Source organism: Bombina bombina, chromosome 1 (genome assembly GCF_027579735.1).
Source record: "Bombina bombina isolate aBomBom1 chromosome 1, aBomBom1.pri, whole genome shotgun sequence".
Lineage (NCBI taxonomy): Eukaryota > Metazoa > Chordata > Amphibia > Anura > Bombinatoridae > Bombina > Bombina bombina.
The window spans coordinates 776,706,785-776,727,448 of NC_069499.1; the positions used below are offsets into that span (position 1 = coordinate 776,706,785).

A 20,664-nucleotide genomic window follows, 5' to 3' on the forward strand; every position below is an offset into this window, starting at 1 on the left:
AGCCTTTATGTGGACTCTCAATACCAGAGTTATTTTTATGGTGCGGCCAGAAAAAAGCCAGCGTTAGTTTTTCGGGTCGTTACCGACAAAACTCCAAATCTAGCCGTAAGTTACACAAAATAAAAAACACTAAGTTACACAAAATAAAAAACACTAAGTTACACAAAATAAAAAATAAATTATCAAATATTTAAACTAATTACACCTAATCTAATAATAAAAGGGCATTTAGCACTTTTTCAGCCCAAAGTCCCTAACCTAAAATTAAAACTCACCCAATAAACCCTTAAAAAAACCTAACAGTAACCCCCGAAGATCCACTTACAGTTTTCGAAGACTGGACATCCATCCTCATCCAAGCGGCAGAAGTCCTCAGTGAAGCCGGCAGAAGTCTTCATCCAAGCGGGCCGAAGTCTTCATCCAAGCGGGCAGAAGTCTTCATCCAGATGGCATCTTCTATCTTCATCCATCCGGTGCAGAGCGCCTCCATCTTCAAGACATCCGGCGCGGAGCATCCTCTTCTTCCGACGTCTCTTGCAGAATGAAGTTTCCTTTTAATGACATAATCCAAGATGGCGTCTCTTACATTCTATCTATTCTATTCTATTCTAGAATTCTATCAGCCAATCGGAATTAGAGGGAAAAAAATCTTATTGGCTGTTGCAATCAGCCAACAGGATTGAGCTTTCATCCTATTGGCTGATCCAATCAGCCAATAGGATTGAGCTCACATTCTATTGGCTGATTGTTTAATGTAATTTTAGTATAATAGTTAGGGTAGGTTAATTAATAGTTTAATGTAGTTTAATTTAATTTTAGTATAATAGTTAGGGTAGGTTAATTATTAGTTTAATATAGTTTATTTTAATTCTAAAGGTAATTTTAAATTTATTATAAGATAGAGATACTTTTTAATGTAAAGTTAGCGGGTTGTTAGGTTTAGGGGTTAATAGGTTAATTTAGTTTATGGCGATGTGGGGGGCTGGCGGTTTAGGGGTTAATAGGTTTAGTAAGTGGTAGTGATGTGGGAGGACAGAAGTTTAGGGGTTAATACATTTATTTAGTTGCGTAGGTGACCGGGAGCAGGGGGATAGGGGTTAATAACTTTATTAGAGTTGTGGTGGGCTCCAGGAGTGGGGGGATAGGGGTTAATAACTTTATTAGAGTTGCAGTGGTCTCCGGGAGCGGAGGGATAGGGATTAATAACTATTAGAGTTGCGAAGGGTTCCGGGAGCAGCGGAATGGGGGTAATAACTTTATTTAGTGGCGGCGGGATCCAGGAGCAGCGGGATAGGGGTTAAATATTTTAGTATAGTGGCGGTGTTTAGTGACAGGGTATAAATAAAGTTGGGAAAAAGCTGAATAGCAGCGAGATCGATGACTGTTAGTTAACAACAGTCCGCTGCTCATCGCCCCGTACTTGGTGCACGGCTTTTGACATCTTTTTTTTTAAATAAGGAGAGCATATTCAGGTCCACGGCCACAATGTTAGGTGAGCGTATTGGTGCTGTCGAATGCAGCATAGTTGACGGCTTGATAATTCGGCCTCATCGTCTTTTTATTATGCCTGTGTTAATTATGCAATTCTACTGCATTGAGTGATCATTTAAAGGTACACTAAAGTCAAAGGTAAACTTTCATGATTCAGATAGAGCACACGGTTTTAAACAACTTTTCAATTCATTCCATTATCTAAATAGGCACAGTCTTTTTATATACACACTTTCTGAAACACCAGCTCCTACTGAGCATGTGCAAGAATTCACAGAATATGCGCATATTCATTTTTGGGACTGACTGATGGCTGTAACATGATGCAGTGAAAGAAAAATACAACTAACTCTAAAAATTGTCAGAAAGAAATCTACTACTTATTTGAAATTCAAATTATGCACTTTTGCATTGTAATTTTATCATGCATTTATTGAATGTGCAATTCTACGTACTGTGTTTAGTGGTCTTTTAAAGGTTTAGGGGTTAATAGGTTAATTTAGTTTATGGCGATGTGGGGGGCTGGCGGTTTAGGGGTTAATAGGTTTAGTAAGTGGTAGTGATGTGGGAGGACAGGGGTTTAGGGGTTAATAAATGTATTTAGTTGCGTAGGTGTCCGGGAGCGGGGGGATAGGGGTTAATAACTTTATTAGAGTTGCGGTGGGCTCCAGGAGTGGTGGGATAGGGGTTAATAACTTTATTAGAGTTGCGGTGGTCTCCGGGAGCGGAGGGATAGGGATTTATAACTATTAGAGTTGCGAAGGGCTCCGGGAGCAGCGGAATGGGGGTAATAACTTTATTTAGTGGCGGCGGGATCCAGGAGCGGCGGGATAGGGGTTAAATATTTTAGTATAGTGGCGGTGTTTAGTGACAGGGTATAAATAAAGTTGGGAAAAAGCTGAATAGCAGCGAGATCGATGACTATTAGTTAACAACAGTCCGCTGCTCATCGCCCCGTACTTGGTGCACGGCTTTTGACATCTTTTTTTTTAAATAAGGAGAGCATATTCAGGTCCACGGCCACAATGTTAGGTGAGCGTATTGGTGCTGTCGAATGCAGCATAGTTGACGGCTTGATAATTCGGCCTCATCGTCTTTTTATTATGCCTGTGTTAATTATGCAATTCTACTGCATTGAGTGATCATTTAAAGGTACACTAAAGTCAAAGGTAAACTTTCATGATTCAGATAGAGCACACGGTTTTAAGCAACTTTTCAATTCATTCCATTATCTAAATAGGCACAGTCTTTTTATATACACACTTTCTGAAACACCAGCTCCTACTGAGCATGTGCAAGAATTCACAGAATATGCGCATATTCATTTTTGGGACTGACTGATGGCTGTAACATGATGCAGTGAAAGAAAAATACAACTAACTCTAAAAATTGTCAGAAAGAAATCTACTACTTATTTGAAATTCAAATTATGCACTTTTGCATTGTAATTTTATCATGCATTTATTGAATGTGCAATTCTACGTACTGTGTTTAGTGGTCTTTTAAAGAGGCAGATAAGAACTGAAGGGCTCATCAAGTCTATAAATATTACAGCCTTATGCATGGCCCAAGCATTTTTGAATTATTTTACAGTTCCTATGTTTACCACCTCTTTTGTAGTTTATTCCATGAATCCACCACCTTTTCTGTAAAAAAAAAATGCTTCCTCACATTTTTCCTGAATCTGCTACCCTTTAACTTACGATTATGATCCCTTGTTTGGTATTTCTTTTTTTGTGTATTACACTGTATTAAGTCCCTTCATATATTTGAAGGTTTCACTTTCCCTTCTCTCCTCTAAACTATCATTTGGACAGTTTCTAGTTTATTTATATTCTTCTGGAGATGTAGTCTCCAGAACTAAACACAATATTCCAGATGAGGCCTAACTAGTGATCGGTAAACCCTGATATTTCTGCTACTAATACATCTCCCAATGCAACCAAGTATTCTACTAGCCTTACTGCCTGCACTGCTGCATTGTCTACCAAATTTTAAGTCATCTGAAATAATAATTCCCAAATCCTGCTCCTCTTTAGTTACAGTCAGTAATGTACCATTGAGACTATAATTGGCCTTTGGGTTTCTGGATCATAAATGCATAATTTTGCTCTTGGTAATATTACATTTTAGATCCCATTTATTTGCCCAGTTACTGCTCATTTGATCTACGCCTCCTGGAACATCAACTCTTACAATTTGTTGTATTATCAGCAAACAAGCACACCATCCCCTGGAGCCCACTTCCAATATCACTAATGAACATGTTAAACAAAACAGGCCCAAGAACTGAACCTTGGGGAACACCACTAGTAACTGACCCCTCATTTGAATATACTCAATTCATTGAAACCCTTTGCCTTCTATTCTTAAAGGGATACTGAACCCACATTTTTTTCTTTTGTGATTCAGATAGAGCATGCAATTTGAAGCAACTTTCAAATTTACTCCTATTATCAGCTTTTCTTCGTTCTCTTGGTATCGTTATTTGAAAAAGAAGAAATGCAAGCTAACGAGCCGGCCCATCTTTGTATCAGTACCTTGGTGGAGCTTGCTGATTGGTGGTTAAACGTATCCACCAATCAGCAAGAGCTACCCAGGGCAAACAGCTGGGATAAACCCTTTATCACTTGCGCGTAACTGTTAACGTGCCCCTCGTAGCCTGGCCCTAAGTGTTTAATGGAGCTCTTAACTCTGGTTAATTTTTTGACCACTAATTGCTACAACAAGCTTGTGAAAGCAATAACCAGCCACTTTTAATGGCTGGTTATTTATTGTGTGCCCGTAAACAGGCAAATTTACATTATATATTTTACATTGCGGTCTATAGGAACTGTGTTCCCAGTAAATATATATGTATATGCTTATATACATATATATTTATGTGTTAATATGTGTATATACACATATTACCACATACATATATATGTATATATTTACACTTTGCTGCCATCACTGTGCTACTTACCCCCTGCGCTACACGAGTTCTCATGCCATGTCTAACAAGACTCCCATTGGAGCTTATGGAAGCGCACTCTCGAGAGTGCAATGCTTCCTAGCAATGCGAAGTCGCGTTTGCATTACGCGCAACTTGTAATACTAGTGCACATTAGCATGCGCTGTTATTACTCAGCTGTCTTCTCAAAAGCGATATTTAGTGCTCCACTTGTAATCTGGCCCTAAATTAAATAATCTTTTTTTGGCTGAGCAATATTTTTTGTAGAGACGGCTACTAGAATGTATGTAAAATATACCACATTTTAAGAAGGAGATGTATTTTAATACCAGTAGGCTACTATCCTTATCTCACTTAATAGTCTCTCCAGTTACTGAAATATCAAAATCCAGACCTCTTCTGAGTGATAAACATTAGCTATGAAGGATTCTATGACTTGCCATCCAATATTAGTTTTACATATGAGATAAATATCAGGGTGTTTTACTGCTTATATTGTTCTTACATTGTTTATAAAAACAAGGAGATTATTTCAATCCAACTCTTACTGTACATTTCTACCACTGCCCTGGGGAATAAATGAAATGCTGTTTTTAGATATTTGTAGCCTCTTCTTCATGGAGTTTGGCAACCTGAATAACTCGGGTTAAATCTTTCCATGTCCCTGAATAACTTTTTTTTCTCTCTATGTTATTGTATCTATCTCTATCTCTATTTGGTGACTGTCCGTTTAAGACCCAAGGTTTCAGGTGTTATGATGTTTAGATTTATCCAGTACAGATGTTTTTTTTAGTGTAATTTAGACAGATAAGGCCAATTAAATACATTTGATAAAAAACAAACACCCTCCTGCAATTGTTGAATATAAATGTATGTATTAAATTAAGCTATATTTAAAATTAATTTGAAATACAATAGTAATATTACATTTCATTATATTATAATTCAAAAATATATGCAATTACATATTTCAAATTAAATACATATTGCAGTATTATTGTATTTACTTTATATATTAATGTTATTCATTTAAAATATTATATTTTTATTTTAAATACACAAACAATAGATTTTAATTTATTTAAGGAATTTTGGTTTTGCCAAATACTAGCTTTTACATTGGTTCCAAACAACATTTGTAAATTCAAAATAATTTGAAACAAAGTGTTTTAGATTCAGCCCATTAAATACAGTAGAATTGCATAATCAACAATTGTATAATAAAAAGCCAATGCAGTTACACCTATTGTAAATTAGCAATATATTTTTTTCTAACAAATTGCAACATTTTCTTTAATTTGCCAACCCGTTGTGTCATGTGTCACCATTAGCCAATCACAGACTCTTATATGTTTACACTGTAAACTTTTGCACATACTCAATTGTAGCTGGTGCCTCATAAAGTTTGCATATAAAAAGACTGCACAATGGAAGTAAATTGAGAAGTCTCTTAAAACTGCATACTTTGGGCTCAATTTATCATCCACGGGTGGACAGGGGCGGACATATTAGCCCCATGTCCGTCTGGGCTTCTCCTTTGTCATGCAGCAATCTGCTGCCCACATTTACCATTGCACACAAGTGTTCCTTAGCAACCCTGCCCACACACATGCAATCAAGCGTGGGCGGGAGCTTTCATTTTCCCTGAAGAGATCGGGGAGAATGAAATTCTTCATCTAAAAGATGCAGAACAGAGCAGGGAAGCAGCGGTCTGATGACCGCTGCTTGATAAATCTTGACTGCAGGTTTGCTTATGCAAACCTGCAGTCCAAGGGGAGAGAAGGACTTGATAAATCAAGCCCTTTATGTTAATCAAGTTTTATTTTTAATTTAGTGTCCCTTTAAAGGGATAGTCTAGTCAAAGTCAAACTTTCATGGTTCAGACAGAGCATGCAATTTTAAGCAACTTTCTAATTTACTCCTATTATCAAATGTTCTTCATTCTCTTTAAAGTATCTTTATTTGAAAAAGCAATAATGTAAGCTTAGGGGCAGTCCCATTTTTGGTTCATCACCTGGGTAGCGCTTGCTGATTGGTGTCTAAATGTAGCCACCATTTTAATTTTGACTAGACTATGGCCTCTAGTTATCAATGTCTGTCGGACCTGATCCTACAGTGCGGATCAGGTCCGACAGACATTGCTGAATACGGCGAGCAATACGCTTGCCATATTCATCATTGCACCAGCAGCTCACAACAGCTGCTGGAGCAATACCACCCCCTGCAGACTCGCGGCCAATGGGCCGCCAGCAGGGGGTGTCAATCAACCCGATCGTACTCGATCGGGTTGATTTCCGGCGATGTCTATCCGCCTGCTCAGAGCAGGCGGACATGTTATGGAGCAGCGGCCTTTGTGACCGCTGCTTCATAACTGCTGTTTCTGGTGAGCCTGCAGGCTCGCCAGAAACACGGGGCATCACGCTCCATTCGGAGCTTGATACATATGCCCCTATCCCTTTAATGCAAGTTTATGGAATGGTCCATCAACGTTGGTTTCATGTTTTTGTTTTATATTATCTTTCTGCGAATAGCTGTCCTCGCACGACTTTTTCCTAGTAACGTTTTTTTTTTACCCCAAAGATATTTGCAATATAATTATAATAGGTGAAATATGCATGCAGTACTGTTAGCTTTTTGTTCAATTATACTTTTATTTGTTAGATTTTACATTCATATAGGTTTATTATTCTTTAAAGAGAAGTTGATATCTAAGCACTCATTTTAATTTGGAACAAAAAAATAAATATATAGTAAACTATCTAATTAATAAAATAGCTGTTTGTTAAGAAAAAGTGTAACAGTTCATCCCATTCTTTAGCTTGCAGGCATGTTTGTCCATAGGGAAATTGAGTAAATTCTGTATAAATTGTTCCTAAATTAGAGTTTCACTCAAGGGGGTGGAAATGCAGGTTTAAACATTTTGGTTCAAAATAAAATTAAGCACAGTTATGCTACAATTTCACTCCTTTCACTAATATGAACACAGGAATCTCTTAGCAATTAGTGTGGACAGACCTTCCCTTCTAGTGTGTTTCTTTTGCATTTATTTTTTACATTCTTTTTCTTCCCTACATGCTACAAATAATGATTTGCCCAACATTTTCTCCTCATAAATCTGTGCCCTCAGGGAAAATTACTATTATTGAAAGATTTTCAGCTCTCAGAGAATTTGTGAAATCTTTACTCTGAAAAATTCTCTCCAAATGTCTTACTTATTAAGCCAGTCATGCATTTCACTGTAGGTTATAAAGCAGTATAATATGCACTAGGGGGCCATAAGCATATTTTAGTGTTACGGAATATCATTTATACAGTTTTTATATAGTCAATATTACCTCTAGAGAACAAGATTAGGCTTTAAACTAAATCTACAGTTTTGCTCACCTTTGTATAATACTGTCTTTAATGGAATGAAACCACCAAAATGAATATTTGATTAGAGGAAAAACTCAATAAATGAATACATTTATTGCACAGAGTCTCATACAAATCTTCTATACACAGAACAGTAAAACTCTATAAAGCTGCATATCGTTTGCATTGAACTGTTTTAGAGGCTAAGTGGTCTCTTGTGTTGCGGATCCTGCATTTGCCAGGGCATATTTTCAGACGGGCACCTTCCGGTATTTGGCACAAAATGTTACATGAAGGGTGACTTTGTTAAATAGGTGCCCTGGCTAGATAAAGCACTTCTCACAGTGAAATTGTGACTCTTTATCTAGTTCTAAATTTATATTATAATTGTGCATTCAAGTTGATTTATATTATTATTACATATTGAACAGGATTAATTTGTTTTCACTTTGTGATCTTATTTCTCATATTTGAATATATTTAACATGTTCTACAGTAGTACAACAGACTCCAATGATTTGAAGAAAATCGAAAAAATAAAAAAAGAGAGATGTATAAAATGCCCATTACCATCTACAGCAGGGCTTTCCTGTAGGTGTAGTGTTTTTATTTTGGTAATATTCAAATTTAAACTACAGATATTGCATTAACATGTTGATTTAATAGACATATTGAAATCTATAAGAATTGACTATCGGCTAGATTATGAGTTTTGCGGTATGAGTGAAAAAGCAGCGTTAAGGCTCATAACTCTGCTTTTTCACTACCGCTGGTATTACGAGTCTTGCAGGTCTAGGAGCACCGCACACTTTTTTGGCCGTACCGCAAATTAACTTACGCAATTTGCGTAAAGTCTTTTTTCAATGGGACTTCCATAGCGCCAGTATTACAAGCTTTTTCTGGGAGGCCAAAAAGTGAGTGGTACAGCCTATCCCGTAAGATTCGTAACGCAATATAAAGTCAGTAGTTATGAGTTTTACACTACAAAGCTGTAGCATAAAACTCATAACTAAAGTGCTAAAAAGTACACTAACACCCATAAGCTACCTATTAACCCCTAAACCGAGGCCTCCCACATTGCAAACACTAAAATAAAATTATTAACCCCTAATCTGCCGCTCCGAACATCGCCGCCACTATAATAAACATATTAACCCCTAAACTGCCACACTCCCGCCTCGCAAACACTAGTTAAATATTATTAACCCCTAATCTGCAGCCCCTAACATCACCACCACCTACCTACATTTATTAACCCCTAATCTGCCGCCCCCAACGTCATCGCCACTATGCTAAATTTATTAACCCCTAAACCTAAGTCTAACCATAACCCTAACACCCCCTAACTTTAATATAATTAAAATAAATCTAAATAAAAATTCCTATCATTACCTTAATTATTCCTATTTAAAACTAAATACTTATCTGTAAAATAAACCGTAAGCTAGCTACAATATAACTAATAGTTACATTGTAGCTAGCTTAGGGTTTATTTTTATTTTACAGGCAAGTTTGTATTTATTTTAACTAGGTAGAATAGTTGGTAAATAGTTATTAACTATTTACTAACTACCTTGCTAAAATAAATACAAATTTACCTGTAAAATAAAACCTAACCTGTCTTACACTCCTAACATTACACAAAAATTAAATAAATTAAATTAATTAAATACAATTACCTAAATTACAAAAACAAACAAACACTAAATTACAAAAAATAAAAAAAGAAATTATCAGATATTTAAACTAATTACACCTAATCTAATAGCCCTATCAAAATAAAAAAGCCCCCCCAAAATAAAAAAACCCTAGCCTAAACTAAACTACCAATAGCCCTTAAAAGGGCCTTTTGCGGGGCATTGCCCCAAAGAAATTAGCTCTTTTACCTGTAAAAAAAAATACAAACAACCCCCCAACAGTAAAACCCACCACCCACACAACCAACCTCCCAAATAAAATCCTAACTAAAAAAACCTAAGCTCCCCATTGCCCTGAAAAGGGCATTTGTATGGGCATTGCCCTTTAAAGGGCATTTAGCACTTTTTCAGCCCAAAAGCCCTAATCTAAAAATAAAACCCAACCAAAAAACCCTTAAAAAAACCTAACACTAACCCCCGAAGATACACTTACAGTTTTGAAGACCGGACATCCATCCTCAACGAAGCTGGGAGAAGTCTTCATCCAAGCAGCAAGAAGTCCTCAACGAAGCCGGGAGAAGTTTTCATCCAAGCCGGTAGAAGTGGCCCTCCAGACGGATAGAAGTCTTCATCCAGATGGCATCTTCTATCTTCATCCAAACGGCATCTTCTATCTTTATCAATGCGGCATCTTCTATCTTCATCCATCCGGCGCGGAGCAGCTCTATCTTCATCCGCGCGGAGCATCCTCTTCTTACGACGACTAACGACGAATGAAGGTTCCTTTAAATGACATCATCCAAGATGGCGTCCCTTGAATTCCGAATGGCTGATAGAATTCTATCAGCCAATCGGAATTAAAGGTGAAAAAATCCTGTTGGTTGATGCAATCAGCCAATAGGATTGAGCTTCAATCCTATTCGCTGATCCAATCAGCCAATAGGATTGAGCTTGCATTCTATTATCTGTTCCAATCAGCCAATAGAATGCAAGCTCAATCCTATTGGCTGATGGGCAATGGGGAGCTTGTTTTTTTTTAGTTAGGATTTTATTTGGGGGGTTGGTTGTGTGAGTGGTGGGTTTTACTGTTGGGGGTTGTTTGTATTTTTTTTTTACAGGTAAAAGAGCTGATTTCTTTGGGGCAATGCCCAGCAAAAGGCCCTTTTAAGGGCTATTGGTAGTTTAGTGTAGGCTAGGGTTTTTTTTATTTTGGGGGGGCTTTTTTATTTTGATAGGGCTATTAGATTAGGTGTAATTAGTTTAAATATCTGATAATTTCTTTTTTATTTTTTGTAATTTAGTGTTTGTTTTTTTGTAATTTAGGTAATTGTATTTAATTAATTTAATTTATTTAATTGTAGTGTAATGTTAGGTGTTAGTGTAAGACAGGTTAGGTTTTATTTTACAGGTAAATTTGTATTTATTTTAACTAGGTAGTTAGTAAATAGTTAATAACTATTTAGTAACTATTCTACCTAGTTAAAATAAATACAAACTTGCCTGTGAAATAAATATAAACCCTAAGCTAGCTACAATGTAACTATTAGTTATATTGTAGCTAGCTTAGGGTTTATTTTATCGGTAAGTATTTAGTTTTAAATAGGAATAATTTAGGTAATGATAGGAATTTTTATTTAGATTTATTGTAATTATATTTAAGTTAGGGGGTATTAGGGTTAGACTTAGCTTTAGGGGTTAATAAATTTAGTATAGTGGCAGCGACGTTGGGGCGGCAGATTAGGGATTAATAAATGTAGGTAGGTGGCAGCGATGTTAGGGGCGGCAGATTAGGGGTTAATAATATTTAACTAGTGTTTGCGAGGCGGGAGTGCAGTGGTTTAGGGGTTAATATGTTTATTATAGTGGCGGCGATGTCCGGAGCGCAGATTAGTGGTTAATAAGTATAATGTAGGTGTCGGCGATGTCGGGGCGGCAGATTAGGGGTTAATAAGTGTAAGATTTGAGGTGTTTAGACTCGGGGTTCATGTTAGGGTGTTAGGTGTAAGCATAAAATTTGTTTCCCTATAGGAATCAATTGGGCTGCGTTACTGAGCTTTACGCTGCTTTATTGCAGGTGTTAGACTTTTTTTCAGCCGGCTCTCCCCATTGATGTCTATGGGGAAATCGTGCACAAGCATGTAAAATCAGCTCACCGCAGCTTTCAGCAGCTCTGGTATTGGAGTGAGGTATGGAGCTCAATTTTGCTCTACGCTCACTTCTTGCCTGTTGACGCCGGGTTTATGAAAACCTGTAATACCAGCACTGTAGGAAAGTGAGCGGTACCGCAAAACTCGTAATCTAGCCGATTATGTTTTATATTCAGATATTTGAATATTATATTCAATATTCCAGGGCTATATCTGATATTGGGAAAGTTATTAATTTTTGGAAAAGAAAAGGATGTTGAATGTTTGTTAAAGGGATACTCAAACCAAATTTTTTCTTTCATGGTTTTGGTTCAGCACCTGGACAGTGCTTGCTGATTGGTGGCTAAATGTAGCCACCAATCATCCAGCGCTACCCAGGTGCTGAACCAAAGATGGGCCGGCTAGTAAGCTTACATTCCTGCTTTTTCAAATAAAGATACAAAGAGAACGAAGAAAAATTGATAATAGGCGTGAATTAGAAAGTTGCTTAAAACAGCATGCTCTCTTTGAATCATGAAAAAAACAAAAAGAGTTCAGTATCCCTTTAAACATTAGAAATTCATTATCAGTTAAGGGATTTTGTTGTAAAAACGAGATCATGTTCAAAATTCCTTGAGCCTTTCTTCATTTATCTTTCTAAATGTTTCATTAGTGGGCATTCCTGATATATCTACAGCTGTCCAATATGTGACATTTGCACATGAAAAGAGAATCTGTTTCTAAGCGTATATAAAGGAATAAGCGCAATAGAAATGGGTTAATGTAAAAGCCTGTAACTGTAGACTTTTCATATGTCTGTCTCACTAGGTAGAACGAGACAGGTGTAGAAAACCTTTCAGACAGAACAAGGGTCTAAACATCTTGATTGGAATTTTTCACCTAGACTTGGGCCAAACACGCAGAATTGATAAAGACTGCCCCAGTGAACTATATTATCTTGCAGCTGATGAGTTTGTCTCTTTTCATTTGTCCTTTTCTTATTTCAAGTTTACTTTTGTGCATATGTTACTGTGGACTGTTTTATAGGTGATATTTTTATCACTTCAATGGTTTTTTTTAATTTATTTTTATTTGTTTAAATGTGTTTTTGTTATACTAGTATCTTTCATGGTGAACTGGTTCTATGCAATGAGAAGTGAGCTGTTCCAAGATAGATGAGACGCCATTGAGAATTAAGGAGAGCGACTTGCACTTCGCGGTTGTGGCTTTATGAATCTCACAGTGTTATAGTATGGCAGCGCTTTTTTTTCCTCTCTCAATATAATATTCATTTCACAGGTGGATTATATTTAATCTAAATCACTGGGGGGTTTTTAATAGGCTTTGTTAGCAAAAAAAATTTCAAACACATTTTTATTTATAAAACATTTTAACATAATAATTTATATCTAAATGATTTACCTGCATTGCAGTGCCGTACTTTACTATAACACAGCCATAATGTGTTACCTATAACATAGGAGCTGTATGCTTACACCAGGAAATGTTTCTAAATGGATATCTTAAATAATTCATTCTTTTTAACTTTTAAACACTTTATTCCATTAATAATAAAAAATTTGTCAGTGCTGTGGAAATCAGTTTTATATATTCATTTGTTTACTATTGAGATAAATAAAATATGATACATGTTTTTGTTTAATGCAATATTTAACCATTGTCCTTAATTTGCATAAGAAGTAAAAATACACCAGCATTTTTATTAGTGTAAGTATAACTCTTAGGACATATGAAGATGCCTCTTGCTTAGACATGTGTGATTCGGTTCGGTTCGATTCGATTCGGAAATTCGGCAAATTCGGTGATTCGGATCGAATCAAATTTACGAATTAAAATCTTGCCAAATTTTCCGAATCGAATCGAATCGATTTGTAAATTCGGATGGCCATTGGGATTACATTAGTATTATACAGTATGTTAGGTTAACACCTAATATACAGTATAATACTAGTCTAATCCCACCTAACACTTACCGAATTGCCGAATTTCCGAACCGAATCAAACCAAATCCTTTGATTCGGATCCGAATGAATCCAAAACGAATCAGAAACGAATTGATTCAAAATTTTCCGAATTCGAATCGATCCGAACCGAACTTCAAAAAATTCCGAATCGATCCGAACCGAACCGAATTTTTTCGCAATGCACATGTCTAGAAACAACTGTTGCAACTGAAGAAACCATAGAAAAATTTGATGATATGATGATCAGGAACCAAAGATTGACAATATGCAAAATACAGGAGTCCACAGGGGTGTCCTGTGGCACAGTATAATCAACTTTCTTGTATGTTTTAGATATGAGAAAATTGTCAGCATGTATTATACCTCAAGTGATAATTGCAGACCAGAAGAGATCGCAGATGGTGATTTCACAAGAACTTCTGACAAGAATTCAAAGGAATCAGGACTATTTCTATAGGCAGTTGTCACCATAGATGAGTCATGGATACTAGGGATGGGCGAATGTGTTTATATTCGAATGTTAGAACGAATGTAATTGTAGAAATTCGATTTACATAATAGAATGTTGATAAGAATGAATATTCTTAAAAATTAGATTTTCTAATGTTATTTACAGTTTTTAAATGTCACATTTGAATTCGAATATTACATTTATAAAACACAGTTGTAAACTAGAAATACTATTTCGAATTTGAATGTCACATTCGAATTCGAATGTCACATTCGAATTCGAATATTACATTTAAAAAAACACAGTATTAGACTAGAAATATTATTTCGAATTCGAATGTCACATTCAAATTCGAATATTACATTTAAAACACAGTATTAGACTAGAAATACTATTTCAAATTCGAATGTGACATTCGAACGTAGCATTTGAATTCGAATATTACATTTATTAAACACAGTTGTAGACTAGAAATACTATTTCGAATTTGAATGTCACATTCGAATTTGAATATTACATTTCGAAATTGAATGAATACATAGCTAAACATTCTATTATTCAATTGAATATTTCGAATTTTATTGAAAAATTCAAAAACAAAAATTCAATGTTAGAATGTTATATAAACATTTGAAATTCAATTCAAATGAACGAATATATCAAAATTCATTTTAAATTTCAAATTTTTAGAAACATTCGCCCATCCCTAATGGATACTCTACTTTGAACCAGAGACAACAGCACAATCCAAGAAGTGGAAACACTATGGGCTAGATTACAAGTGAGACCCAATTAAAGGGACATGACACCCACATTTTTTCTTTCATGATTTAGAAAGAGAATGCATTTTTAAACATCTTTTTCATTTACTTCTATTATCTAATTTGTTTTATTCTCTTGATATTCTTTGCTGAAACGCATATTTAGATATGCTCAGTAGCTGCTGATTGGTTGCTGCACATAGAAGCCTCATGTGATTGGCTCACCCATGTGCATTGCTTTTTCTTCAAATAAGGATATCTAAAAAATGAAGCAAAATAAATAATAGAAGTAAATTGTAATGTTGTTTAAATTTGTATGTTCTATCTGAATCATGAAAGAAAGATTTTGGGTTTAGTGGCCCTTTAAGTTTTTGCGAGCCATTTTAATTTTGCTAATATTACAAGTGGAGAGAAATTGCGATTGCACTACCGCAATCACCCTTTACGCTTCAATCCTTTCCCCGATCTCAGAGCTGTGGTCAACTGTTTTCTGAAACTAAAAAGTTGCACAAAACACTTAAAAAACACACTACAATGTACAGTTACACTCATATTAACACTGTCTAATAAAAAATATTTCAAAATAATATTGCACAAAAAAGTTATAAGGGCTCAAAGATAGGAGATCTCAGGTGTTAGAAAAAAAAGGAAAGCAAATTGCTTAACATTGAGACACATACATATACATTGCTAAAGATGTTTTTGTATGTATATATATATATATATATATATATGTGTGTGTGTGTACATATATATTAATGTATTTATATGTGTATATATGTATTTACAGTCATATATACACATTTAAGAAAAAAATAATATATTTGAACACACATATAAACATATCTATAAGTGCATTATAGCTCTTTGCCATTAAGCAGATAAACACATGATAAAACATATTTATGCAATATTCATATTTAATAAAGATTTTAACTATGTATTTACTGTAAATATTTAAAAATTTCTAATGCGAATATGGTATGTTGTTTGTGCCAAGGGTGTTTGTTTTTTACAACAATTTTTTTCCCCATTAACTTCTATCAAGAATGCGAAAAGGCGATGGAGTTTGCGTGATCTCGGCTGTTTTTTTTCCCCCCACTTTTTTTTCTTTATTGATCTTTATGGGGGAATACATGCATGCGCAAATTGCGCACACGAAAAAGTGTCTTTAAATTGTGGTCTATGAAAACCGTGTGTTCCCAGTAAATATATATATACATATATATATTTATGTGTTAGTATGTATATATACACATATTAAAACATAAATATATATGTATATAATCATATACATATATATTATTATTGCTGCACTACTTACACCCTTTGTTGCGCTTAGGTTCTGTGCCGTCTCTGACGGCATCAGAACAAGGCTCCCATTGGATTATATAGAAGCGCACTATCATGAGCGCAATGCTTCCAAGTAATCTGAACATCTGCTCGCTTTCACATTGCTGACAACTTGTAATACCAGCGCTCAATTGCGTGTGCTGATATTACACAGTGTAGCGTATTGCTTTCATAAAAGCGATATTTAGCACTCCACCTGTATTTTAGCCCTTAAAGGGATAGTATACACCAATTATCATATAACTGCTTGTAATAGACACCACTATAAAGAATAAGATGCAAAGATAAAAATCCAGTATAAAACTGATTAAACACTTACTTAGAAGCTCTCAGTTTAACTCTGTTGAAAAGGCAGTTGGAAAGCCCACTGCAAGTGGGAAATAAGACACTGCCCCCTCCCCCTTCTTTTGCATATGAAAAGACCCTTTACACAAACAGGAGCAAGCTGGAGTAGGTATCTGTCGGTATTCTCCTAAAACTTTTCGGCTTGGTTAGGAGTCTGAAAATTAGAGAAATGTTATTTAAAAATAAGCAAAACTATACATTTAAAAAAAACAAAAAAACTTTATGGGCTATATAAATAGATCATCTACAAAACATTAAAGCAATGAAAAAATGAATGTAAAATGTCCCTTTAATGTTGACTCACTGTACTTTCCTTTTAAAAGACCCCAACAACTACAGCTCAGCACAAGCAATAAGATGTCACTGTACAATCTTTTCACCAGTTGAGTTGTTTTCATGAGCAGTGTAAAAAGGAGGGAACCCCAGACTTACAGCATAAAAGAGGTTGAAAATAGATGATATAGCAAAATAAAATTAAATATCTTGTCTTCAATTTCTACTCAGATTTTGAGTGAGCTGGAGAATTTTCTTTCTTATCAGATGCATATCAAATGTATAATAGTTTGTTTTCCCCCCCAGCTTCTAACCTTTGATAACCCAGTCAATGATGCATTCAATTATCCATACTATACAGAAAAATATCTTGTATTTCCCCTCCATCTTCTCCTAGTAATTCACATAGAAGTTCCCAGGCTCTCTGACATTTCTTTAGATTTGTTTTGTTCCATGATTCTCCCGGTTTATATTATTGTTTATATCCAAAATGCATATTAGATCATTTTGTCTGGAGCTAAAGTAAAAGAGTTCTTAAACCATTCAGCTACTAATTAGCTGCTTCCTGTCCCTAATGAAGTGAGCTTGTACGGCTTGGATTAAAATTCAGCCACTGCTCTGCTTTGTTTATGTTTCCAGATGTTTTGTTTTATCTCGGAGTTGACTTTGACAGCTACTGCTAAATGATAAATCACTCATATTATGGCTGAAATGCATTTTGAAATTGAAATGTGGCAAACTTTGAAAATGCTCCAAGGATCAGAGTCATATAGCAGGTCAATATTGGTTGTGTGCTCTTGTTCTGTTTGATATTGGCGTTTGGAAAACAGGGAACATAGACATCAGCATTACACAGATTGCTAATCAGGACTACTGTGCTCTTATTTTTTATAATATTCCATGTGATTTTGGCATCTTCATGAAAACAAATGCAGATTCTATTGATAGCATTTTTGCAAGTGCTACTGCTATTTATAGTGCTCAGTATAAAAGTGAATTGGATTTTTTTTTATTGTACGCAGTATCTGAATCATGGGAGTTTCCTTTTGACCTCTATATCCCTTTAGAGGAACATAACACCAAATGTTTTCTTTTGTGATTCAGAAAGAGCATACAATTTTAATTAACTTTCCAATTACCTTCTACTCATGGGTGGTTAGTGAGTAGGAATGTGGGTGTGTCTGGGTGGACAGTGGGTGTGTTTTGGCAGTTTGTGGTCATGTCTGAGTGTTCCATGGGTGGGGCTAAGGGGAATTCTGCAAATAGGCTCTTTCAGAGGGAGCGCAGGACAGAGCACAGAATCATTTGGACATTTGGGAGATCTGGATACCTGCTGCCAATAAGTGCTCTTTCAAAAGTATAACATTTGTTAAAAGCATTCTTGCAAAACTGCTACCATAGAGTTCTCTAGACCTGTGCATCTGAGTCATATCTGCTTTTCAACAAGAGAATCATTTTTTTTTTTAATGTCATTCAGTGTTCATAAACGGCTGTGATAGGTCCATTCATGTATTGCCTACTTAGCTGTATCTGTTTTACTCCTCTAAGGGCTGGAATGGAGTGAATTAATTTAGCACAGAATAAGTTAGGTTGAATATACAGTCAAATTCTAGTTTTTATTAGACATGCAAACTTTTTAACAAATTTGGATTAATTTTGTTCAAAATGTGTTCATTAGCTAAACCAATGAATGAATACAAAATTTGATCATTTAGTTTCTCCAATTAATGAATAGGAAGACATTGAATGAACTCATTTTGTTTTCTTTCATTATTATGTTTTTTTTAATAAACAAATTTTGGTAAAAAAAATTCAGTAAAGTTGTTTTTTTTTTACTTTTTTTTAATGGTCGGAAAATGCTATACCATAGTTAAAAATACAGATTTGTGTGTCATTTTAAGTAAAATGGTTTAAAAAATATGCTAACATATTCTTACAAATTTTCAAAGCTTAAACATTTATTGGAATATTATTCATTTCTAACATGAGTTTTTTCTTTCCCCCGTAGAAAACAGATCATACATAAAGCCTCCTATAATGTACTGAAAATGAAATCATCAGAGATTACACTGTTCTAGCCTTTGATGCCTTCTGTATGGAATGACACCTATGGATCGAAGCACGAAAAAATAGAAAGTCTTTCTGAGCAACCAACAACCGGCATGCCATACTAAAAACACAGATTGATTTCCGGCAAGGTTTCTCATCCCAAACCAACCAAGATGACACTTAAATTAGTTTTTAGAATGTACAAAAAACATTTTGACATTTAAGCACATTTCAGAGAGCCCCCAAAACAGACTCTTTTGGTTTTAAAAAAATAATAAAATCAAGAACTTGCTTTTGTTTTATTGCTAAGGCACAATGGTTACGTCAAGACTCAACAAAACGCTTTCTAGAGCTCCTTCTGACCGGAATGGAAATCATTTTCTCATCTACACCACTCATCACTGAACAGTATAATTGTGTTTATAAAGTTAGCTTTGTTTACTGAAGCGGATATTCAGTACATATAAAGTTTTGGAAGACATGTGTGTACATTTTTTAAAGCAACGTTGTACAAATTATAATGTCATTTGATGGCTTAATAAGGAATGATCCACACCCTGGTAACTGGAATACAAAGGATCTGCCACCTTTTTAAATCCAGTTCAGCATTTGCTCTTTCAACATCATCATGGCTGCCACATTATGCATTATTCCGCACTGCAATATGTTGCAGCTAAATGTGGCAGCCAAATAGATTTAAATGAAGGAGCATACAAGTAGTGTGTTAGATAATGGAACTTTTAAGTATGGTTTCTCTGTTGTACCATATTAAGTTAAAGTATAACTTCTTTGTTAAAATGTTCTTGCTAAAATACAGTATTAAAACTTTTTTTGTTTGACTTTGGAAATCTTTCTTTTTTTTTTTTTTTGCATAATTTAATGTATTATATTAAATTTAACAGTTAAAATAATCAAAAATCTAGTCGAATCATTTCACTGTGTACCACTTTATTTTTTTTTTAATAAAAACACTCATTAAAGTAATTGTTTAATCTATGTGGCGGAAGACTGTTGCGGGGACCCCCATTTCAATAGCATCCTTTCTGGCTGTTTGCAATTAGCAGAAGCTGATAAATGGAGACAAAATTAGATTCTTCTTTACGATATTGAGCCCTCCTTCCCTTGCTTAGTCTGTATCAGAGGATATGCACAATTTGCCTATAAAAATATGGTGGCAGGTTTTACTGTACAGTAACACTGTGGTGGCCATCTTTGAAACCCTTTATATACAATTCCAGCTAAGTATCTGGACAGGATACTTATATCCTTCGTAGCTGGAATTGTATATAAAGTGTATGTTTTGAAACTTAGCACCAAAAACACTAATTATAAGCGTATTCACAATAAACGCTACAATTTATATAGTGTTCCCTCTGCATCAATAAGAGTAGTGCTATTGTTTCTTCTCAGCGATATAAATCTTGGAAACCCTGCAACATATTGTAAAAGCAAATCCACACATTTCTTTAAACTGTGAGACTGGTTTGTAGGGGGCACACAGAGGTGTTGGACTTGATGCAATTAATTGCAGGGCCTAGATGGGCATCCTAAAGATGTGAGCCAGGTCTTACACCCCTGGTGGTGACTATCAGAATGAGCTCAGATATTAATCCCAGGCTGTCTGACAATTTCACAGGTTTTAGCAACAATATAAAAATAAACAAACTTTTTTTAAATACCGACTTGATGAGTGATACCGTTTCCACAGTTTAAAGATGAGAAAACATGTTTAGGACTTAAAGCCTGTAAAACACATTAATCTTGTACCACTATCAGTTTCAGTATTTTAATTGCACATATTTCTAATCTTAAAGGGACTATTTTTGAGATGCATTTTTTATTTGCCTTATAGAAAATAGTCATCTTAAAGGGATGTATTTTTC

General features: G+C 35.2%; 1 protein-coding gene across 2 annotated transcripts in view; it reads left to right on the plus strand.

The window, feature by feature from the left end:
- The window catches only part of DACH2 (dachshund family transcription factor 2), an 862,115-nt gene extending 842,486 nt beyond the window's left edge, over window positions 1-19,629 (plus strand). For both annotated transcript variants that reach the window (XM_053699352.1, XM_053699351.1), the window contains one exon: window positions 18,741-19,629. In XM_053699352.1, the coding sequence (XP_053555327.1) occupies window positions 18,741-18,778 (38 nt within the window). In that variant the 3' untranslated portion in view covers window positions 18,779-19,629. The remainder of the gene's footprint in view (window positions 1-18,740) is intronic.
- The last annotated feature ends 1,035 nt before the right edge of the window (window positions 19,630-20,664 follow it).